Genomic DNA, 24612 nt, shown 5'->3' with positions numbered 1-24612 from the left:
CAAGAGTTCCAGTTTATGTAAAGAACTCAGTATATAGTTAGCGCTCAGCCAATATGAACTCTTATTATTATCTTCATAATCTGTGGGTCCTGAGAGGGCAGGGACTCTGTCCTGTTCAGGGCCTGGCATGTAATAGGTATCTGGATAAATCCATGTTTGGTGAACACATGAAGGGTGCCATTATAAAGCCAGATTTATAGATTGTAGGGTTTCTCTGCAGTGGCACGACCAGCACAGGGGCTGTGATAATGGCTTGTTATGGGGCTGTCCTATACACTGTAGGATGGGTAGGAGCATCCCTGGCTTCTGTCACTAGATAGCACCCTGCCCCCAGACTGTGACAATAAAAAATGTCTCCGGACACTACAAAATGTCCCCTAAGGGGCAACCCACTAATCTCGGGAAATTGAATGACCTCGTCTGAAAAACGAGGACGTTGAGGCTCAGAGAGAGGAAGTGACTTCCAGAAATCACACAGCAATTTAGAGGCAGGGCTGGGATTCACAGTCCTGACTCTAAGTCCAGTGCTTTCTCCACTTTATCTCTGTCTTCAGTGGCTCATTGTCATAGCTCTGCCATCAGGATATGGGCATGGGCTCTAAACCAGAGGCTGCGGGGCTGTCCTTCAGTTATCCTATAATAAGGGTGCTGGTCTTGAAAGGCCTGGGTAGCCAGTTGTTCAAGGTCCCCTGCTCTGGTGACAATGCGTGGGACACAGACACCTCTGTGGTCAGACCACTCTTACAGTGTCTCTCATTCACGAATTCACTCATCAAACATAGCCATCTACTAGGATCACGGACTCAGTAGGTCAAGAGTCACCTGGGAGGGGCAGGTGTTTAATTACTAGCTGCACTGGGGTCAATCTGGAGAGAATCCTGCTTCTCATGAATGCTCACCCTAGCTCAACATCAGTTTCTGCATCTGTAAAATGGGAATGATAATGGCACCAACTTAAAGACCCCAAGTACAAGTGTCCCTCAGCATCCAAGGCGAATTGAGTTCAGAGGAAGCTGTCACAGTGAGTGATTAATCCACAACTTTCTATCCCTCTTTGCTGTTTCTGAATTGGATAGCAAGAGTGTGGAGGGGCGCCTGGGTGGCTTAGTCGGTTAAGCGTCCGACTTTCGCTTAGGTCATGATCTCACGGTTCGTGGGTTCGAGCCCCGCGTCGGGCTGTGTGCTGACTGCCAGCTCAGAGCCTGGAGCCTGTTTCAGAGTCTGTGACTCCCTCTCTCTCTGACCCTCCCCTGCTCACGCTGTCTCTCTCTCTCTCCTAGAAATAAATTAAAAAAAAAAATTAAAAAAAAAAAAAAAAAAAAAAAAAAATTAAAAAAAAAAAAAAGAGTGTGGATAGGCAGGGTCCTGTACCTGCCTATGAGAAGGGGTTTGCCATGAGGATTCAATGTGTAAACCAGCATTTACTGGACACTCTGTCAAGGCATATCTAAGAACCTTATGTGTCATACCTTATATGCCCCCAAAGCAGCGGCCATTTTATAGAAGAAGAAATCATGGCACAGAGAGGTTCTACAACTGTCCAAGACCCCGTAGTTGGGATACTGATGAAAACATGATGTGAGCCAGTCTGCTTCCTTAACCTATGCCCTTCGCTTCCCAGGACCAAGAATTCAAAACATTTACCCCAGGACCACTGCTGCTATGGTGATGATGACGATGACAATGGTGATGGTGATGATGATATTATCCTAGGTGATGAAAACGTTTGGTGTTCCTGTCTTTAAGGCATTTAATGCTTTTCATGGGGGAAAACACTGGGGCAAAAAATTCTAATGTTCTAAGATAAGAATTGGTAAAGATTTTCTATAAGGGGCCGGCAGGTAAATATTTTTTACTTTGTGGGCAAGATAGACCCCTGTCCCAGCTATTCAACCTTGCTAATACTGTGAGAAAATTATCATAGACATCTAGAAACAAATGGGCACAGCTGTGCTCCAATAAAACTTTATTTACAAAGGCAGGCTATGAAACAGACATGGCCCATGCCCTCAGTTTGCCAAGCTGTTTTAAGATAACTGCTTTAATTAGGAAGTGTGTCTAGGTCCCTCTCTTTTCTCCAGCCCAGGGGAAATGAGCCCAGTGGTCTGGGGAGAACATTAAGGAAAGACTGGCATAGGGGTGCCTGGGTGGCTCAGTTGGTTAAGTGTCCGACTTCGGCTCAGGTCATGATCTCGCAGTTCGTGGGTTCGAGCCCCGCTTCGGGCTCTGTGCTGACAGCTAGCTCAGAGCCTGGAGCCTGTTTCAGATTCTGTGTCTCCCTCTCTCTCTGAAACTCCCCTCCTCGTGCTGTCTCTCTCTCTCTCTCTCAGAAATAAATAAAACATTAAAAAAAAAAAAAAGGAAAGACTGGCATAAAAGTCATACGTGCGGGCTCTGGGGCAAGGGACAGCTCATGGGAAGGTCAGCCCCAAGGCTGCCCCCACAGGTGGTGAGGCGTTGGGAAGCTCAGCTTGGGCAAAAGACCGTGGAGCCAGCAGGCTGTGGGTACCGCCTTGGGCTTGGCTGTCTCTTGCATCAGAGCCTTGCAGTGAGCAAAGAGCTGGGCTCCAGAATCTTCAAAGGGACCCCTGTCCTGGATGTTACCTGCTGTTCTGTGACTCATTTAGGACCAAACCTCGACTGCCCCAACCTGCCCTGGCTGGGCTGAGGATGTCTGATGTGACAAGATCCACTGTGGCAGGAAAGCAAGAACACTCAGCGTTCTGGAATCACCACTGCGCAAAACGGGTATTTGACAACCTCTGGCTCAGAGGTCTGTAACCCCGTACTCACGAAGAGGCTGGCTGTGGTTGGAGAGGGGGAGAGTCTTTGCCAAACACCATTTACAAGGTTGCTGCAGAGCTAACTAGATAATTCTGAGCTATGGCAAATATCATCTTACACAGACACGCTCTTTCAAATCAATCCACCCAGAGCCGTGCAGCCTGGACAACTCTGCCTCTCCAGTCCCCTCATCTGTTGAATGAGAATAATTTGCAAGGCTGTCTGGAGGATTAAACGAGACCCATGTCTGTGTGCGCAGACACAGACCTGCCCGGAACCTGCCACACAGTAGGCGCGCTCAGTAATGTTCCATCCTCTCCCTTAGATTTGTGTGCAATCAAGCAGCTGTAGAAACCAAAGGTTCTAGGAAGATTTTGCAGAGGAAGACAGAGAGAGCAAACTATGTATTAGCTTGATCTCCCAACTCTCCACCAAAAACTAGGAAAAGACAGCTGTCATTCATTTGAGTGGTGGCTTCTCCTGGCATAATTTAGTGGCCGTGATGTCTCGCAGTTTCTCCTATTCCGTTCCAAGCAATTCATGGGCCTAGAGTCGGGGAGATAAAACTTGACTCAAGGCCTGCACAATGGAACTGCCCTCTCCCCGCCCACCTACCCCGTACATAGGCATCAGCACCTGCAACGCCATCACGCCTCTGATTCCCTGGCCTGTCTCCCTTTACGAGGCTCTGTGTTCCTTAAGGAAAGTGGCTACATCTTACTGCACTGCATCCCTAGCACCTAACCTATAGCCTGTTCTCTGGGGGTTCCCACAGTGAGATGCTCCTGGGCTGGCCCTTCAAGTCATCAGCCAGACAGCTTTTGGGCTGCACAGAAAGTCACTGCATTTCTTGGTTTTTCTCTGCATGCTCTGGTTGTGAACAATGTTGAGAGGTGCTCAGAGCAAAGGCAAGGAGGTCTATCCTGCCCATCTTTATGTGCTAAGTAAACTATACTGGCTTATGAAGGAGGGTTGCTCATTTCAACAGCAGGCCTGCCTCTGTGGTTTATGCAAGACTTCTGTGCAGAGAGAGCAGCTGCGTCAGAGATCTGGCATTTTCCCAAGATCTAGACCATCCAGGGCTCCTGGTTCCCCATCAGGGCTGTGACCCAGAGCTGAGAAACACGCAGTGCAGCAAAGACGGGAACCCTCGGGGAGTTCCTTTGGCGGCAGTGAGAGCAAGGAAAAGGCAATCCACGCCCCTCAGCCTGCTGCCAATGATCAAAAGAAAGCTGGTTCCAATGCCAAGCTCCTCCCTGCCCTGGCTCACTCAGGAAACCGACCCCCAACCCAAGACCCTCACCTGAGGGAATAAATGACTACTACTAAGCCCAGCACCGTTGGCAGAGTCAGCATCCTGCCAGCCAACTTCCTGCAGGCGCTCCATCCTCCACAGGCCCTTCCCTGCTCATCCCAACTGGAAGGGCCCTGCAGCTCCTCTGAGCTTTTAGCACAACGCGTGGTCCCCCGTGGAACGTCCCGCCCCGTCGTTCCTCAGGTAGTTGGATCATCACACACCCCTAGATAGAAGGCAGAGTGTGGGTCCATTCATAAATCCTCAACGGAGCCTGCATAGCAACTGTCCCCCCCACATTAAACAAATCCTGCTCTGCTGAGTCAAAAATACACTGAGTCCTAAGGTTTACGAACTCACGAATCCTGGCTCTTTGCATTTTCTTATCATCCAAGTGTCAGCTCAAACGTCCCTCCTCAGGGAGGTCTGCGCTGACCACCCTGCCTCACTCCCGTGAACTTATCCACTATTTCATTTTCTTCATGCCAATGTCTCAAGGGTTTATTTCCCTGCCTGCTAACTGTCTCCCTTACTAGAAGCTAAGCCCCCTGAAGGCACATGCTGTCTTGTTTGCTGCTGTCTCTCCAGCACCCAGAACAGGCCCACAGTGGGCGGCCAACACAAATGCACCATGTGAAATCCACTCCTAGATGGGCGAGTTAAGGAAGGTGAGTGCTGTGAGCACCTGAGCTGTGAGCTCAGTGCTGTGAGCACCTGAGCCTTCGTGTGTAAGGTGCTCACCCCTGACCTGCTCCTCTGGCAGACTTTTTAGGCCATACAGACCTCAGACAACGAATGTCCGTAGGCCCCCGGGGACACTGCAGAGCCAGAACCAGGGAAGGTCACCCGGCTCACCCCCACGGTAGGACTAGAACCTCATCTTCCCGACACAACACTGTCTCCAGCTCCTCTGTTTCCCTCCCCTGCCCTATCGGCCCTTTGATTTAAGGTGGCGACTTTTCCAAGGGAACAGCAAAACCTTAATAAGAAGTCGGCCCTGGCTGATGAATGACACAAAATTGGCACCAGCCTCAAGGTCGGAAAGAGTTATTTTAAACTATTCAGATTTACTAGGAGGGGAGCAAGTCAGAGGAGGATTTAGGGGCCTGCCTCGTGGCAAGACAGTGGACAGGTCCTCGAGCGATCTAAGACAGACATTTCCTGTGCCGTCTACCTCTGCCTTGCCCCGCCACCCTGAGATGGATGGTGAGGCCTCTGGCATGAGGAATTTATTGGGAGCTGGTCAAATAAATTTGAAGTCTGGGATTTGAGCAGAACCTTGTCCCCTCTTCCCTGCAGGGGCCCCTGTCTGGGGACGGGGCTGGGCAGCAGGCAGTTGCTGAGAGGCTGTGCCCCTCCGTGGAGGGCTGGCTGTCTACAACCTCCTGCAGCCTCCAGGAGCCCAGTGCTCCTCAACCCCCATAATGAATTAGACCCACATCTCCTCTCCATTTGTCTGGCTCCTGGTGAGCACTGAAGACAAAAGTGCATTTCACCATCTTAGCTGTGTCGTTTTTAGTTCAGAGGCCTGAGCTGCCTTGTTACCTTTCTTTCTCATGCAGACCTAGAGCTTCCTGGAGCTCCAGATTCCTCTGGTCTCCAGAGTCTCTTACCGATCAATCCCTGACCATCCTTGGAGAAGCTCAGTCCTCACCTCTTCCAAGGAGACCTCCCTGATTCTCCAGGCCCTTCTTCGTGAACTCTGAGCCTGTCTTTGTGGCACGCGTGTCTATCTGCTTTCTGTAGCAGAGATGATGGACAGCTGGTGCACTGGCCAAACTCCAAATTTTTAAACTTGCCCAGCTCCAAACTCCCTTCCTTCCTGCCTACACCACACCTGACATCTGGCATTGTCAGACCCTTAGTAGGTGCTCAGTCAACATCTGTTGAAGTAAATAGAAGGAAATGGACACCTAAGTTTAATGCAAACCATCACATTATTTTTCGTCACATGAGCTCGGATGCCTGGCAGGTAGAGGAAGCAGTGATGGCCTTTTCTTTTGCATATGGAATATTTCAAGCATATTGTAAAGGTTAGAGAAAATTAAAGCATCATATATTCATTACACAAATCTTTTTTTTTTTTTTTTAATATTTTTATTTATTTCTAGGAGAGAGAGAGAAAGACAGCGTGAGCAGGGGGGGGTGTGAGAGAGAGAGGGAGTCACAGACTGAAACAGGCTCCAGGCTCTGAGCTGGCAGTCAGCACAGAGCCCGACGCGGGGCTCGAACCCACGAACCGCGAGATCATGACCTAAGCGAAAGTCGGACGCTTAACCGACTAAGCCACCCAGGCGCCCCTCATTACACAAATCTTATCATTCCCCAATTTTGCTATGCTTTTCTTTTCTTTAAAAAATTTTTATCTATTTAGAGAGAGACAGAGAGCATGAGTTGGGGAGAGGTAGAGAGAGAGAGAGAGAGAGAGAGAGAGAGAGAGAGAGAGAGAAGCCCAAGCAGGCTCTGCACTGCCAGCACAGAGCCCGATGCAGGGCTTGAACTCATAAACCATGAGATCATGACCTGAGCCAAAACCAAGAGTTGGACACTTAACTGACCGATCCACCTAGGTGCCCCAGATGTTTTAATTTTCGAATAAACCAGCACACAGCTGAAATTCCTAGTGTAGCCCTCTCTAACCCTACCTCTGCCCTCCCAGGGGCGACCTAAGCCTGACTGCAGCATTTGCCATTGCCATGTCTGTTTTTATACTTATGCACTACATCTGAATGTCCCCATAAACAGCACATTCGTTATTTTGCATGCTTTTGAACTTTATATAAATGATATTATATGGTATACATGTTACTTTCTGCAACTTGCACTTTTCACTCAATATTATAGATGTGAGATTCATGCAAGTAGATAGGTATAGAGCTAGTTCATTCCCTTAACTGCAACGGAGACTCTATTGTGTGGATATATTACAAGTCATCCATTTCCCTCGTGAGGGACCTCTCCGAGTTTGCTTGCAGCTTTTCCCACTGCCAACATGCTGGAGAAGCTTCTCAAACTGTAGGTTGCAACCCAGAAGAGAGTCACAACGTTAATATAAAAGGCCACAACAGGGGCACCCGGGGGGCTCAGTCAGTTAAGCATCTGACTTCAGCTCAGGTCACAATCTCACAGTGTGTGGGTTGGAGCCCTGTGGTGCATTGGGCTCTGTGCTGACAGCTCAGAGCCTGGAGCCTGCTTTGGATTCTGTGTCTCCCTCTCTCTGCCCCTCCCCCATTTATACCTCTGTCTCTCTCTCTTTCTCTCAAAAGTAAATAAACATTTAAAAAAAAACTTCAAAAAATTTTTTAAAGGTCACAACTACCACTGAAAAAAATTAACTAGAAGAGATTTTTTAAAATTAACTAAAGATATATATATTTTTTAAATTTATTTATTCTGAGAGAGAGGGAGAAAGCACAAGTCAGGGAGGGCAAAGAGAGAGGGAGAGAGAACCTCAAGCAGGCTCTGTGCTGTCAGCACCAAGCCTGATGCAAGGCTTAAACTCATGAACTGTGAGATCATGACCTGAGCAGAAACCAAGAGTCGGACACTTAACCGACAGAGCCAACCAGGCACCCCAACAATTTTAAAACATCAGTGTATGCATGTGTATGTGCTGGGACATGTGAAATGTGTTTCTTAATCTAGGTTGTGATTGAAAAAAAAAATGTTTGAGAAACATTATGATGTTTGGGGTACCCCCCAGGACGATGGAGTTGGTATTATCTTCAGCTTTATTTAAAACTGCCAAGCGCCTGGGTGGCTCAGTCGGTTAAGTGTCCGTCTTCGGCTCAGGTCATGATCTCACGGTTTGGTTCGTGGGTTCGAGCCCTGCGTCAGGCTCTGCGCTGACAGCTAGCTCAGAGCCTGGAGCCTGTTTAGGATTCTGTATCTCCCTCTCTCTCTGACTCTCCCCTGCTCAGGCTGTCTCTCTCTCTCTCAGAAATAAATAAAACATTTTAAAAAACAAAAAATAAAAATAAAAAAAACTGCCAAGCTGCTTCCCCAAATGGTACTACTGCCAATTCCCCCTCTCTCCCCAGCACCGCATTAGAATATCCATTTGCCTGCATCCTTACCAACACTTGGTATTATGAGAAACTCATTTCCCCCAATGTGTTGAGTTTAATAGTAGCATCTCTCTTTCTTTTTTGAAGCTTACTTATTTAGAGAGATAGATAGAAAGAGAATATGCAGGGGAGGAGCAGAGAGAGAGAGGGCGACAGAGAATCCCAAGTAGGCTCCATGCTGCCAGTGCAGAGCCTGACACAGGGCTTGAACGCACAAAACTGTGAGATCATGACCTGACCCCAAACCAAGAGTCGGATGCTTAAAAGACTGAACCACCCCACCACTCCAGGTGGCAGATCTCTTAATCTGAATTTTCATATCTTGATTACCAGTGAGGTGAGCATCTTTTCCTATGCTACTGCCCATCAAAATATCCTTTTCCTTTGACGTGAATGTTCGTATTCTCTGCCAGTGTTTGAATGGTTGATCTTACTGATTTGTAGGATTTAACAATATACATTGTGGATATTAATCCTTTGTGGTTCGTTAGGTGCCACAAGTGCCCTGTCCCAGTCAGTGGCTTGCCTTTTTACTTCGTTTTGCCAGCTCTGACATCCTGAATCACAACGAGGGGACCCAGGTCAGAGAGGCTGACTCTAGAGCAAGGTGAAAGCTTAGGTCTTTCTGCATCCCCCAGAGAAGACCCCTAATAAATATTTGGTGCCCATAACAGAACTCACATAATAATTCTGTCAGATTTACCCAGCAGACAGCTGGGCTTACAGCAAGGGTTCTGTGGAGACTTAATGAACTGAGTCATGGTTTTGCTACACTAAAAGAAAGTCTCAGTGTCCAGGCAGAGAAATCAGAAAGAGGGTATCTCCACTGCACAAAGAGCATTGGCTTTATGGAAGGATTTCCTGCATGATGTCTATAAAGTTATGAGTCGATTTAACTCAGAATTCACCTGTCTGGTGTTCCAGGAAGCAAATTTGTGTCTCCAACAGGTGGCCCAAGCATCTTGACTTCAGTCATCCATGTGAGCTCACAGTAGCAAAGTGATTCTTTATACTTTACAGATGAACCAACAAAGAGTAAATGTCTTGTCCAGATCACATTGAAAGCAGGGGCCAGGGTGAAGCTGGATGCCACACACCCTGACCTCCACCTGATAAAGGGCTGGGACCCAGAGCAATGGGTATTTTTGAAGCCTGCAGATCCCTAAGCTCTCATGTAGGGAAACAAGCTGAGCTTATTGGGAAGGAACCTATTACCTAACTCAAGCCACTTTTAAGTCCAAATATCTCTATATGTATCCTTGGATATGTATCCAAGAAAGAGATAAAGGACAAAAATCATATTCAACAGGACTTCAGGATAGGAATGAGAGCTTGCATTACTCAAAGGTCTACTTGCTAGGGCTGGGGGCTACTTGGGCAGGGGCAGGGTCTTATTTCTCTCCATATTTCCAGGACTCAGCACAGTGTCTGGCACAAGGAAGGGGCTCAGGAAGTATCTGTGGAAGGAATGGGTAGATGGACAAATGGATGAACAAATGGATGCATGCATAGATGGACAGATGGATGGAAGAATGGATGAAGGGTTGGAGAGATGAATGGTTGGACAGATACGCAGACAAACGGATAGAAGGACATTCCTCACTGGAAGAAGCCCTGGGGGGAAGACTTGGGGTCAACAAGACCTCCCAAGCAGGCAGCCAGAACTGGGAATCTGCCGCAGCTGTTCATAAAACATACTGAGTGGCATAACTGCAAGAAATAATTGCGTCTAATTGGGCTGAATTATTCTGGCCATATACTAGACATATTTTTATAATTTTATTAATTATTCAATTTGAGGCCTATTACCCAGCCTGCCAAAATGGGCTTTCCTTATTAGAGGGTGATGGATTCCCCAGTCCGCCTGCTTCCTCTGCTGCTGGAGCACTATTGGGCACCTGCTGTCTGCCTCAGAGCCCCACTGGGGTCTGAGGAAGGGAGGTGGAGGGCAGGGCTGCCCCCCTCACCCCCCAATAGGCAGGCTGGGAGTCAGAGATCCTGGAAGCCAATAAGGCTGTGGCAGGGGCTCTGCCTGGACACCCCACGGGGCCATCAGATCTGCCTTCCCTGGTCTGAACATGGAGGCTGAAGGGTATCAGAACACATCCAACCTGGCCTCTGTGGGTCACCCCCTGCCCAGATCCATTCACCAACTCTTAATCACGGCGGTCTCCCCCACCCCCATCCAATCTGCTCCCCACACAATGCCAAGTTAGCCTGCCATGCATTCTTCAGTGGCTTCCAGTCAGGGATGGAGGAGGAGAGCATGGCCCAGCCAGCCTGGGGGGTTAGCCAGGACTGGAGGGGCAGACCACAGCCTCCAGCATGTTCTCTGTTCCCATCGCTAGGTCCAGACCTGGTCACAGATTGGTTGGGAAAAGGCAGAGTTCAGAGGTTGTCCTACCAGGAAACAATACAGACTCGGCAGATGAAAAGTGAGCATTCAGGGGCTCCCCAAGGCCCATGGAACAAGGCCAAGCCCCTTCGGCAATTGGTGTTAGAGCACCACACCACCTAGCCTGGCCTCCTCTCTTCCACCCCAGGCACCCCCCGCTTCAGCCAGAGACCTGCTTACCACTCAGTACCTGTGCTTCAGTGGGTCAGTCTTCCTGGAATGCCCTCCCTTTTCATACCTGACTATCAAAACTTCAAACCCCACCCTTCTTTGAGCTCTGGTTCCAAAGCCTTCTTGGCATCTTTTCTACTTTTCTAGCTGGATGTGATCTCTGCTTCTTCTGAAGGACCAACCTGACTCCTGGCCTCACCTCACATCCTTGGGAACATGCATGTGGGTGACGCCGGTGGGTGAGAACTTTTGGAAGATCAAGAGACATGGCTTTGAATTCTCCCAGGCTGCCAGCCCAGAGCCCCACACTCTCCCCTGGTCCTAGCACTTCCTCTAGATCGTCATCCAGGGGAACCCAAACATGATAAAATGGGAGAGTGAACGCACTAGATCCCACTTAGCACTGTGCTGAGTGCCCACCATGTGCTTGCAGGGCCCAGGGCCCCGGGGTCACAGAGACAAGACCTGTGCCATGGAGAAGGTCTCAGGCGATGGGAGCTGAGAGGACAGCAAACACGCCATCAAACCATCATCCAGAGTGGCATAGGCCACACTGAGCATATGTACACAGTCAAGGTCTGGGGAATAAGGGTCACAGTAGGGATGGCATCTGAGCTGAGCTTTAAAGGCAAAAGAGCAATGGGTCAGTGGATACGGGAAAGTTGGGGGAGGGGAGTGATGGAACATGAGGCTAAAACCTAGGCAGGTATCAGAGTCAGAGAAGCCTTACAGGCCTGGCCAAGGAGCTGGGTTACTTCCTCGTGGGCAAAGGGGAGCAGGAAAGTGACGTGGCCCAATCTGCATGGGAGCCTTCTCCCTATCTCCCAAGTGTGGGAGGGGCTGGAGAGGGAAGGCAGGGAGTCCTGTCAAGCCAGAGTGGTGAGCATGGTCTCCAGAAACAGATTGCCTGAGTTCAAATCCGGACTCTGCCACTTCCTAGCTTACTAGCCGCTTACTACCCTCCACCCAGGTACTCTACCTCCCTGAGCCTGAGTTTCCTCAACTGAAAGATGGGGATAATAATGAATAATAATGTCTAATGAACAGGATGGCATGTACAGTAAGTGCTGATATGAGTTAGGACAGAAGTCCAAGAGGCAGCAAAGTCTAGACCTCCTTCCCTTTCAGCATCAAATGCCACCTTGTCTCCAGCCCCATACTCAGATGGAAACAGTCCTCAGTGAAGACAGCACGCGCTTTGAAGCAAGTGAGTGTCACAGAACAAGGGTCGAATCCCCAACCCAGTAGTGAGCTGGGACCCCCATCTCCAGTGGTGCCACTGGCTGACTGGGGCAGAGCTGACAGTCCTTGGGGCCCCCAGAGAGCATGCACCCCCGCCCCCTGCTCTCCCATCCCCAGCCAGAGTTCCAGACAGTTCTCCAGGCTGGTGGGGCTGAGTTGGGAGCAGTTTGAGATTCCCTTCCTAGAAGGGCTGTGTTTCCCATGGAGACCCAGCCCACACACCCCTCCTGGAACGAGGCTGTGTGCTTACGTGTGTGCATCCGTGTGTGAGCGGGTGTGTGCGCATGTGTGTCACGGGTGGGCACAGTGTCCTTTTCATGCCTCAGTGGGGCCGGGGAGGGGCGGCAGCACTGCCTTCCAGCCCCACATGAAGACACTGGCTTGACTGCCGTCATCCTGTTCTGCTTTTTTCACATGGTACACGGGCTCCCCCACCCTCCTCCCTCTCCCCGGTTCATGAGACTCCCTGTGTGTCACTTATTTATTAATTTTGTTCAGGGAGCAGATGGCCGGAGCAAAGTCTGGCAGAAGGTGCCTCGCTCCCCCGCCCTACAACAGCCCCCTCGAACACGCCGCTCACACAGGCTCCAGGCTACCCAGTTTCTGGATTTCTTAGAGAAACACTGACTTTCAGGATAGGCCACACGTGCCCTTGCCTGACTCTTGATCCTGGTTAGATGGCACTGGTCCCAGAATCTCTTCTGGTCTGAGAGGCACAGTGGGGGGAGGAGATGAAACCCTGAGGGACTGCCCTTCCTCAAGGAGCCAGTCAGCCTCCCTTGGACTTGGGAAGGAGGCCCTTAGGTCTCCCCTCCTTTCCTGGGGGTGTCATTGCAGGAGCACAATACAGTCCTGGGGTAGAGATGGGGTGGGGAGACCAACTGCCTGCCCTCAGTCCCATGTTCTGGGGTCCCCACAGGCTGCGCCCCACCCAGCCTCACTGTCACCCCCACCCCCACAATGGTCTGGGCCCCCACGAGGGCAAGAGCGCCCCAGGATCCGCTCCCTCTTATTCCCTGTCTCTCCTGAGAGGTACCTTGGGAGAGGAAGAAACTCTGGAAGGGAGGAAATAAACTTCTTCACTAGCTTCTAGAACACAGCCACGGTTGGGGGGTGGTCTTAAAGGAGGGAGGCAGGGGCTTCAGGGAGATGACAGCCAAGGGCACATCCACCTTCTTGCCATCCTTCCCCTGTGGCTCCCATCCTCCCCCAGGAGGACGCTCACCCACTGTGGGGCCTCAGCCCATCACTTAGCCGCTCTGTGCCTCAGTGTCTTCATCTAAAATGGGAGCACAGCACACACCTGATTCCTTCCTTCCTATACCCTCCCCAAGATAGCTTTCCTGAGCCATCCAGGTGCCCCCACACATGACAGCCAAGCCTTCTCTCCCTGGACCCTTCCAACTCCATCCCTCTGTGCTAGTAGTTCCAGCTTCCACTCAAGTTCCCCAAGGATGGGCGCTATGCCCTCCACATCCCCAAATGGGAGGGTCCCCCCCACCTTCCCTGCTTTAGCCCCGGACCCCTGGCAGTGCTGTCCTCTGAGAAGTGCTCAATAACGTGCATTAAATAGAACTCAAGGGACAGAAACCATTGAGCCGATGGGGCTGGTGGCCCTTGCTACTGACTTCTTTTTTGTTCAAAATTAGAATTCTGGGGTGAATCGCAGCTTCTCTTACGCACAGACCTTGAAAAAGCATTTGCTGCCGCATCCGCCTCTCCCTTCTGTTCCCGTCACGGTGACTGAGCCCCAGTGTGCGGCGCTGACACGGAGCCCACTGTCCCGGGGAGGCCCACAGGCGCACCAGATGCCGGCAGAAGGCGGCCCAGGCGGTTCTGCGAGGGGCCGCAGGCTGGGCAGGGAGGCACGTGAGAAAAAGCAAGTGTAATTGCTTTGTGGTGATTCATCTGAAGTTGCTTTAACCTTGACAGCCAGCTCGGCATAGTGAAAAAACAACCAAGGAGCAGCAGCCTCCCTGTTGGCATGAAGCCCCTCCACACGCCGCCTCCCTGATGAGGCGACGGAGGCCTCACCAGGAGCCCCCAGCCGGGGGAGGCAAGGATATGAGTCATGAGGCTGCCCCCAGCCTCCTCCCCACTCCTCTTCCAGGTCCCAGAATATATAGAGAGAATCATAGGAGGGCTGTGCACGGGGGCAGGGGAGAGACTCCCTCCCCAGAGGTCAGTGGGAAGGTTACCAGGGCCCTTGATTAGGTAAGATTCTGACTAGATTTTGACTTCTCAGAAAAAGAGCATCATGGGACTTGACAGTGGACAAGCCACACCAACCTTCCCATTTTACGGATGAGAAAACTGAGGCTTACAGAGGGGGGAGGACTTAGCTAGGGTCACCCAGGCAGTGATAGGACCTGAAGCCAGCTTTCCTGTGTGTTACAGCACAGGGCCTCCATTTCTTTAGAGGAAATATGAAGCTGTGGGAAGGACACAGCTCTGGGTTCTAATCCTGGATCTACCACTTGTTAGCTGGGTGAGTATCAGGAGTCACTCTTCTTCCCGGAGCTTGAGTTTCTTTATAAAATGGAGACAGCATCCATGACTCTCCAAGCTGCCAGCAGGTGAAATAAGATGGACTGTGCGCAGCATCTGCACATGGTGGGAGCAGGAATCTCATTCACCTTCCTCCTTAGACCTTGTGGCCCCTCACGCTTCCTTCTCCTCTCCCACTCTCCCGCTCGGGCTCCTCACCCCATCACTAGAAGGATCCCCGAAGTTTTGGCAGTGGTCCTTCCCAAAAGACCTCTGGGGCTGGGCCCACTCACTCCTCCATCAGGCCCTGCCCATTTCCTTCTGGGCCCCCTCACCTGCCCCAGGACAGAGGCAGGCACCCTGGCCCACATCCTGTACTTTTGCTTTGCCCCCATGCCCTGTGCTGCCAGACTGTGACGTCTCCAGATTCATCAGTGAGAAGTATGTCCAAGAGCCCCTGAGATGGGGACTCTTCCCTGATGTAGTTTTCAAATCAGGCAGATGACAGGGTGGGCCCCTCTGGAAGTTCCCAATCCCAGTGCCCTGGCCTGACCTACAGTCATGAACCTGTGCTCTAGGCCTAGGCTAAGAATGAACCAGGAGGGACTAGAAACTTTAGGGTCATCTGCACAAAGGTCTATAGAACAACTTGGTCTATTTGCTTTGATATGATGAGATCCATGTGCCTCTAACCCTAGCCCTGAACTCCTAGAGCAGCTGGTGGGAGACAGAAGGCATGGGAGTCAGGAGATCCAGGATCAAGTCACAGCTCTGCCACTACTCCCCGGGTAACCTCAGAAGCAGTTTCCCTTCTCTGAACCTCAGTTGCCCATCTGTAAGATAGAGGTAGACCCAACAATTTCTATGGTCCCTCCCAGCCCTTGATTCAGTGGTTTCAGGTTAAATTATGAGATCTCAGACATGGTTCTGGCATCCCAGACCATGCTTTCTAATACTCTCTTCCAGGAATTTGTGGCTATATGAAACATATGTGAAGAGATCTTTAGGACAACAGCAATGTGAGATTCATATAACTCAGAGCCATGGAGGGTCAGCACTGAGCATTAAGGAAAGATGCAGAGACCCTGGAATGCCCAAGACAAGGCAGTGGGGGCTCGGCCAGAGTCTTTATACTAATCCAGAGCCAAGAAGCCCAGACATAGACAGTGGGGGTACTGCACACAGCCCAGAATGCTGGAGGGAAGACAGAGACCCCAAGAATGCAGTGGAGAAAGGGATTCAGGGCCAGATCTCTCTTTCAACCATTCTTCCAAATAGTCACTAGCACGGGGAGATCCAATTCTGGTTATGGTCATTCTGCCTTTTCTACTGCTTCTCAAACATTACTTCTAAATTGGCCGTGTCCCTGGTGGCATAGCTCCAAAATGTCCACCAAAGGCTCAAACGATCACATGTTTGTTTGTTTTTTTAATGAATGCCAATTCTACATTTAATTCTAGAATAAATCTTTATTTGTTGTAATATAAGGAGCAACATTTAACTTAGTTATCAGGTAACTAATGAACCATTACATGGTAAAAAATTAAACTCCGTAGCTTCAAAAACCTTTAGCAAAAGTCTTTTTTAAAAATGCTCTGAAAACTTGATATCTGCATGCAAAAAAAACCTAAGTTGGAACCCTGCCTTATACCATATACAAAAATTAACTAAAAATGGATCAAAGACCTTAATGCAAGAGGTAAAATGATAAAACTCTTTTTTTAAAAAATATTTTTATTTATTTCTAGGAGAGAGAGAGAGACAGCGTGAGCAGGGGAGGGTCAGAGAGAGAGGGAGATACAGACTCTGAAATAGGCTCCAGGCTCTGAGCTGGCAGTCAGCACAGAGCCTGACAAGGGGCTCGAACCCACGAACCGCGAGATCATGACCTAAGCGAAAGTCGGACGCTTAACCGACTAAGCCACCCAGGCGCCCCTAAAATGATAAAACTCTTAAAACACAAAGGAAAACCTCATGACATTGGATTTGGCAATGATTTCTTGAATATGACACCAACAGCACAGGTAACAAAAGAAAAACTAAGAGAACTGGACTTCATCAAAATCCAAATATTTTGTGCATGAAAGGACCCTAATTAACGGAGTGTAAAGGCAACTGACAGAATGAGAAAAATGTTTTCAAATAATATATTCAATATGGGATTAATATCCAGAATATATAAAGAACTCCTACAACTCAGCAACAGCAAACAGCCCAATTAAAAAACAGGCAAAGGACTTGTGTAGACATTTTTCTAAAGATCTATATATCGTCAATAAGCACATGAAAAGATGCTTCACATCACCAATCAGTAGGGAAATGCAAATCAAAACCACAATGAGGTACCACTTCATACCCACTGGAATTGCAGTTATCAGAATTTTAAAAAACCCCTGAAAATAAGAAGCATCGGCAAGGGTGTAAAGAAAGTAGAACCCTTGGGCATTGCTGGTGGAAATGTAAAATGGTACAGATGCTATGGAATAAGGTATGATGATTCCTTAAAAAATTAGATGTAGAATTATCATATGATCCGACAATCCACTTCAGGATTATATGCCTCAAAGAAGCATAAGTAGGAACTTGAAAAGCTATCTGTATACCCATGTTCATAGCAGCATTATTCACAACAGTCAAAACAAGTGTTCACTGATGAACAGATAAACAGAATGCAGTCTACACAGACAATGGAATATTACCCAGCCTTATAAAGCAAAGAAGTTCTGATACGTGCGACAATATGGATGAAACTTGGAGATATTATACTAAGTGACATAAGACAGACACAGAAAGACAAATATTATAGAAGGTGCCTAGAGTCGTCAATTTATTAGGGACAGAAAACAGAATATGGTTGCTAGGGGCGCCTGTGTGGCTTAGTCGGTTAAGCGTCCGACTTTCGCTTAGGTCATGATCTCACGGTTCGTGGGTTCTAGCCCCGCGTCAGGCTCTGTGCTGACTGCCAGCTCAGAGCCTGGAGCCTGTTTCAGTCTGTGACTCCCTCTCTCTCTGACCCTCCCCTGCTCACACTGTCTCTCTCTCCTAGAAATAAATAAAAAAATTAAAAAATTAAAAAAAAAGAATATGGTTGCTAGGGCTAAGGGGGAGGGGAGAATGGGAGCTAGTGTTTAATGAGTCTGGAGCTTCAGGTGGGGAAGATGGAAAAGTTCTGGAGATGAGTAGGAATGACAATGGTTTGACAATGTGAATATACTTAATGCCACAGACCTGTCTACTTACAAATGGTTAAAATGGGGGGGCACCTGGGTGGCTTAGTCGGTTAAGCTTCCGACTTTCGCTTAGGTCATGATCTCGCGGTTCGTGGGTTCTAGCCCCGCGTCTGGCTCTGTGCTGACTGCCAGCTCAGAGCCTGGAGCCTGTTTCAGATTCTGTGTCTCCCTCTCTCTCTGACCCTCCCCTGCTCACGCTGTCTCTCTCTCTCTCTCTCTCTCCTAGAAATAAATAAAACATTAAAAAAAATTAAAAAAAACAACAAATGGTTAAAATGGTAAATTCCATGCGATGTATATTTTATCACACACGCATGCACAAATCTAGGAAACACAAACCTTAGTTTGAAAAGCACTGACCTACAGGTGCCCAGGCTACTTTAGGAATATGGGCATATTTCTGGGCTGGTAACTGTTTTATTTTAATCAAGGATAACTGAGAGCCTAGGCAGCCAGGGGTCCCACCTGCCATTCAAAAGTACGAGCTACTCCTAAATGGTATCCCAACATGGTGGTTCCTGCTGCCTTCATTAGTCGGGGAAGTAATGCCTCACACCCAGGGTGAGGTGGCCAGGAGGTTTCATCAGACAGTAAGATGCTGTGTAGTGAGCTTTCACTGTCCTGCACTCTGTCAGCGCACATGGATGGAACAAGTTCAGGAGAATATAAGGATGAGGGAGGCGGTGGGGAAATGGAGGGGTGGCCTTCTCTCAGGCCTCCCCCAGAGGGGCTGGAGGAGGCCAGAGACCAAAACACCATGCTAGAGCCCAGAACCTGGACTGCAAAGCACCACAGGATGGGAAGCAGAGGAGCAGGACCCAGGATATATAATAATTAAATAATACAATGAAGGCTTAAATTTCCAAGTTGATTCTTGGGTATCATTTGTAAAAGTTAACAGGGCATATTTAATTTAGGAATTGGCTCACGTCCTTCTCCTTACAGCTGAAACCTCATAAATGAAATATACTGGATCATTGCCCAGTGCGGAAATAAAAGTTATGAATAATGTTTCTATCTCAATCATTGTCAGTGCTTTAATATTCCTAATTACTTGAAAAAGCTAGATATTCAATATAGGAAAACTTTTTTTTTCTTTTTATCTCCACTTGTGAGATTAGTACAATTTAATAACAGTCACTCTGTCGTCTTTATGCAGTGTAAACTGACGTTTCATCCTTTTCCTCTTCATTATTATATGGGATAGACGTTTATGACCAAGCATGGAGCCACTCCACTTCCCCCACATCGATCCATCTAACACCTCAGAATTCTCCACAACAGCTCACGTGGTCGCTCCCCAGGCAAATCAGAATCACCCTGCTTTCTTCGTGGAGCAGAGAGCATTTAGTCCAGGACTTAAAGAAATTAGGCTATGGGGGTATGAGTCCAGAAAAGAACAAAAGGCCTCCCACCCCCACTCCAGTACTAGCTCTGTCCCCTTCACAACTGTCAAAGTCATAAATCCCTTGGCAGCCACAAAGGGCAGGACAGGGCAGGCAGTAGAATGATAGATCTTTATAACCCTCCCTGCCACTTCCAGGAATTTATCCTAAGAAGAAATCGTGACAAATGGACAAAGATAAATGCACCAGAAAAATCACCATAGCATTTTTTATACAAGGCCACAGTCCTTGCCCACAATCCAAAAATCCCTAACACAAGTCCAAAAGAAAAAATGTTTTAAAGTTCGGCACCAAAATTCATTTAGAGGCCAGATCTGCATGGAACTGATTTGTGGTTATATATTGTCTCAGTGTCACTGGATGCGATTAGTCATACATCCCTTCAGAAATATTACTATGTTTCATCCCAGCGTGCTGCCCCAACCCCACTGAGGCTACAGGTCATAGATGTATAGTCACCATACATGTTCCTAAGCTCTGAAAAAACTGGAAGTCTGAAATCGACAGACCCCTAGGATCCTGAACAGAGGATGGTGAGGCCTCCAATAGTGAAAATCCCAAAATGACTTAAATGCCCATAACAAGAGACCGGTCACAATACGTCTGGTAATCCAGAGAAGGAAACTCTATAAAGTCTATTAAAAATTTAACAGGAGACTCATGTTTATTGACAAGGAAATGAGTGCATGACATAAAGTTAAATTTAAAAAGCAAGTTACAGAACAGCACATACACATGATCTCATTCATAAAGATTTTATCCAGATCTAGCTCTCAGTGCAAATATGTAGGGAAATGACAGAAAGGGCAAGAACCCAAATTCTATAAGCGGTTGTCTCTGGTGTGTGTGTCTAACCTTTTTGTACGCTTCTGGTAGACTCTGGATTTTCTTTTTATTGTATTATATTGTATTGACTATATTATATTGTATTTTTTATTTTTTTAAATGTTTATTTATTTTTGAAAGAGAGAGAGTGCAAGAGGGAGAAGGGGAGATACACACACACACACACACACACACACACACACACAGAATCTGAAGCCGGGTTCCGGCTCTGAGCTGTAGCACAGAGCCCAATATGGGGCTTGAACTCACAAACTGCAAGATTGTGACCTGAGCCAAAGTCAGACGCTTAACGAACTAAGCCACCCAGGCACCTCTCTGTTGTAGTTTTTGAGAGAGAGAGAGGGCACAAGTAAGCAAGAGGCAGAGAGGGAAAGAGAGAGAGAGAGAGAGAGAATTCCATGAGGGGGAAAGAGAGAGAGACAGAAATGGGGCTCACCCAAAGTGGGGCTTGAGCTCACCCAATGGAGGGGGGGCTGGTGCTCACCCCATGAGGGACTCGAACTCACCAACTATGAGATTATGACCTGAGCTGAAGTCAGATGCTTAGTCAACTGAGCCACCCAGGCACCCTAGATTTTCTTTTGAACATGAACAGCTTTAATTTTAGAATCAGAAAAACGAGAATGATGCTTTCCATTAAACAAAAATTAAAGCTTCCTACAAGGGTATCGCATGTATAGACATGTACATAGGCAGCTTCCATACAGAAATCTCCAGAGGTGCACACTGCACTGACGAGGACACCTGTCCCCAGGAGCATGGGACCCTCGGAGACCCTAAGGCACACTCAGGCAGATGAGCATCCAGCGGCCCACCAGCAAGCATGCTAAAATTGCTTGCAGGGCACCTAGTCAGTTTGCATCCCATGCGGATTCGTCTGTCTGCACGTCTAAACAGTATCTAGGGACACACACCTTTCAAGCAGATCCTTCTTTCCCCTGTGACAGCACTGTCTTCTCATCCAAGACCTACCTCAACCTTAGGCTGTATTAACAGAGATTGAGCATCCAGAGGAAGAACACAATAGTTACGAGTTCAAGTTTTGGACTCAGGTTTCTTCTTCATTGATAGCCCCAGTTTCACCATGCACTAGATACATGTCTGTGAAAAGTTCTTTAGCCTTTCTGTGCTTCAACTTTCTCATCTGTACATGGGATCATAGTAATTCCTATTCCATAGGGTTGTTGTGAAAACTAAGTAAGAAGGGTGCCTAGTGCCCAGTAAAATTCAACAAATAACCTATTTATGTTATTATTTTTCCATGCAAGCCTACGTGCAAGCCTTCCTTCTAATATGGGAAGGGCCATGGAAGGCAGCTCTGGTTTCTTCTATGTAGCCCCAGTGGCTATTATCAACTACTTTTTTTTTTTAATGTTTATTTATTTTTGAGAGAGAGAGAGCGAGCGTGAGAACAGGGGCGGAGGGGGCAGAGAGAGAGAGAAAGACATAGAATCCAAAGCAAGCTCCAGGCTCTGGGCTGTCAGCACAGAGCCTGGCACAGGGCTCAAACTCATGAACCATGAGATGGTGACCTGAGCTGAAGGCAGATGCTTAACTGACTGAGCCACCCAGGCGACCCCTATTATCAACTACTTTTTGATGAACATCTTCCCATACACAGTCTATGGCCTTTTTCACTGATCTCCTTGGGAGAAATTCCAGACATGGCTGGGAGAGTCATGGCAATCCATCACCCTGCCCTGGACTTTATCATGAGTGAGAACTGACTGGTAAATGCTTGAGACAGATTCCCACTCAATCGAAGGGGAAAATAGATAGACAGAAGTCAGCACATACGTTCTCTTTAGGCAGTGAGCTCTTTGTTAATGGAGGGACTCAGGAAGAAGTCAGAAGGCACTACTTGGTGGCATCTAAGCATTCAGTGCTCTGAATGACTTTGAAAGTGAGAGTCTATGAATTCTTTTCATTCAATGCTGATTCCAGCAGAGGGTTGGAGCCCATCTTTTGGTATCTCTTACAGGCTCAGTACTTACACGCCTTTGAGTAGACTTAGGGGTGGTGGCTCTTCAGCCCATGAGAATGAATGTAATTGAGGAAACAGCTTATGGGTTGCTCAGCAGCAAGTCTGATGACTGAATCGGGGGTGGGGAAATCAGGCAGTCCAGTTTTGTACTGGCAACTAACGAGGCCATTTCCCTGTATGTTTGGTAAACTCACTCTAGGGGCAAGATTTCCTCTAACCTGCCCAGTTCTATTAAATTGAGTGCTGCCTTCACTCCATTTCTTTCACCAGACAGAAACCCTGAGAGATGCAGACCATGTCTGAAAGACCTTCCAGGGCCCACCCCGTGCCCAGCACAGCCCAGCATACAGTAAGCACCAAACACACTTGCGCTGATTGCTGATGGTGGTTTATATGCACTCAGGGCCCCCTGAGACTCAGGCTGTATTTCAACCTCCAACAGGCTGCCCTTGACATTATAATCCAGCAGCAGCAAGCAGACCTGTCCCAGCAGGGTTCACCTAATCCAAGTTAGCTCTTCATCAAAGATTCATGGTAAACAAAGTTACATAAAACAAAACAGGGACAAGCACAAGCCGGGAACAAGCTCTTGAACATTTTAGCCAACAGTTTCCTGTCAGTTCACAGAAAGACTAATGGAACACATTCCTTTACCTCACATGTCTCTCAGGTTTGCTTTCTGTTGTTTGGAGGAATCCGTGGCTGACCTCAAAGCAGCTTGGCCCACCTCAAAGCAGTGAACCGGGTGGAAGGAGGAGGCCACTGTGGTCACTGGGGGCTCCCATGCATTGCAGAGAGCCTCCTGAGTACCCCAAACAGAGTCTGGCCCCTCCAAGCCAATATAACCACCCAGGCTCAAAACAAAACCACATCTGATAGCCTTGCTATAGGGTATATCTTCATGCACTGGGTAGACAGAGAGGCTCTGGTCAAGGCCTTTGGACAAAAAGGCTATGACTACATGTTTCCACCCCAGAAGAGACCGTGGAAAAGGGAAATAGCACCACATTGGGCCAACATGGACCTACGTTTCCCCTCTTCAAGTTTCCATGACCGTCGCAGCTACCTGCAATGGGACAGAGAACAGGGAGGTGGGTCCCAAAGATGGGTAAATACTGGGGGTTAGACCCCCAAAGGATCTGCTTAGATAGGTTATCATCTCAAGTCACAATAAAGAAGACGCTCTACCCCAGCTCAAAGCAGGAAGAAAACTGGGCTTCAACACTAATCAAGGCCTGTTTGATAATCACAGAAGACCATAATGTTAACCAACCATTGACTGCACCATGTGCCAGTGGAAAGAGGGTCAGCTGTGGGTGTTCAGGGAAAATGAGCCAGAAAAGCAGTAGTGGTTTTCAGCTGGGGGTCTTGGCAGAGGACTCCCAGAGTAGCTGCTGGGTGTGCCCCACCCCCTCGGTGGCCAGCCCCACAGCAGAGACAATGCCCTGTAGGTCCTTCCCAAGAGTATCTGTCTTACCCACCCTTTCTTGGAAGCCTTCCCCCATGAACTGTCTACCCAGAGAAATGCAGGAATATGGTGACCCACCCCATAAGAGTCTCATTCTCCTACCTTCGGGGACACAGAGGCATCCCAGTGTCCACCAGTCTCGTGAACTGGTCCCTCAAACTTCTGTGAACACCACAAAACTGGATCTTTATGCCAATGAAGCTGAGGACAAGGCCTTGACCATAATCCTTGACCCCCTGGGTATGCACCCTTGGGTGGTACCTCAATTTCACATCAACCATTAAAAGACCATATCCAGAAGTGTTTCATCAAGTCAGATTTGCACAAATACTCCACAATGCCCTACAAATGCAATGCACAGTGCTCTCCAGACCCCACAAACCATTACCCTCATGCCCCTGGAGCCTTCTGCCCCAAGTATCATCATGTAAACTGCAGGTATGCCTCCTCCCTGATCCTCACACTCTCCTGGGCTGCCCCAGGCCAACACAAAGAATTCGGCATGCACATGACACGGTCCCTCCCAAACCAGAGCCAAGGGGCCCCTCCTGGCCACCAAGGGCCCCAGACTCACCGCTGGAACAGTCGGGCCCTCCCCAGCCAGGCTCACAGTGGCAGGTGTCCGGGGAAACACAGCGGCCGTGCACACACTCCTCTGTACACAGGGCTGCAGGGGGCCGGGAGAGAGGGAGGAAGAACAGAAACAGACAGTGAAAACCAACCATCTGGTCAGAGAGCATAAACCACTTTGTAATAATCCCCTGGGGCCCAGGGATGCTCAGTATGCATCACTGGCTTTGGGGAAAATCAAGCTACTCCTGACCCGAGTCATTTAATTAACTCTGAAATGGATCCAACAGGAGTGTGCTTCATCCCAGCCTTGTTTCCTAAAAGGAAACCCCAGCCTGTGAAACAGAAGCCTTAGTTTTTCAAGAACATTCTGTCCAAGATTTAACACTTGGAGACCCTCCACAAACTCCGATGCTAAATCCACACTCCTACTCTCTTTCCCATAAGCTCAGGAAGTGACCCATCACAAATCCATTTTTGGCTTTCCCCAGCTTCTTTCTATGAGGGCCCTAAAATGTATTGAGTTGCCTGAAATGTATCCAGTTCCCCCAATGTATCCGGTGTCCCCCACCTTTTGAAATGCTCTCCTCCCCAAATGCCCCTATTTTGGGGCTCTCAAATGTCAGCAAATCTGCACAGTACACAAATGCTAAGGAAAAAGCAACAGC

The 24612-nt window shown here is 48.5% G+C and overlaps 1 protein-coding gene across 1 annotated transcript in view; it reads right to left on the bottom strand.

Moving 5' to 3' along the window:
* The window catches only part of MEGF11 (multiple EGF like domains 11), a 355188-nt gene that overhangs the window by 157062 nt on the left and 173514 nt on the right, over positions 1 to 24612 (bottom strand). Inside the window, exon 5 of the mRNA XM_039218658.1 lies at positions 23949 to 24041. Within this exon, the coding sequence (XP_039074589.1) occupies positions 23949 to 24041 (93 nt within the window). The remainder of the gene's footprint in view (positions 1 to 23948; positions 24042 to 24612) is intronic.

This window comes from Hyaena hyaena, unplaced genomic scaffold (assembly GCF_003009895.1).
Source record: "Hyaena hyaena isolate Hyena2069 unplaced genomic scaffold, ASM300989v1 scaffold_15, whole genome shotgun sequence".
NCBI classification, from domain to species: Eukaryota; Metazoa; Chordata; class Mammalia; order Carnivora; family Hyaenidae; genus Hyaena; species Hyaena hyaena.
Note: the sequence above shows the minus strand (reverse complement) of the source record. Positions and strands in the feature narration are given on the sequence as shown.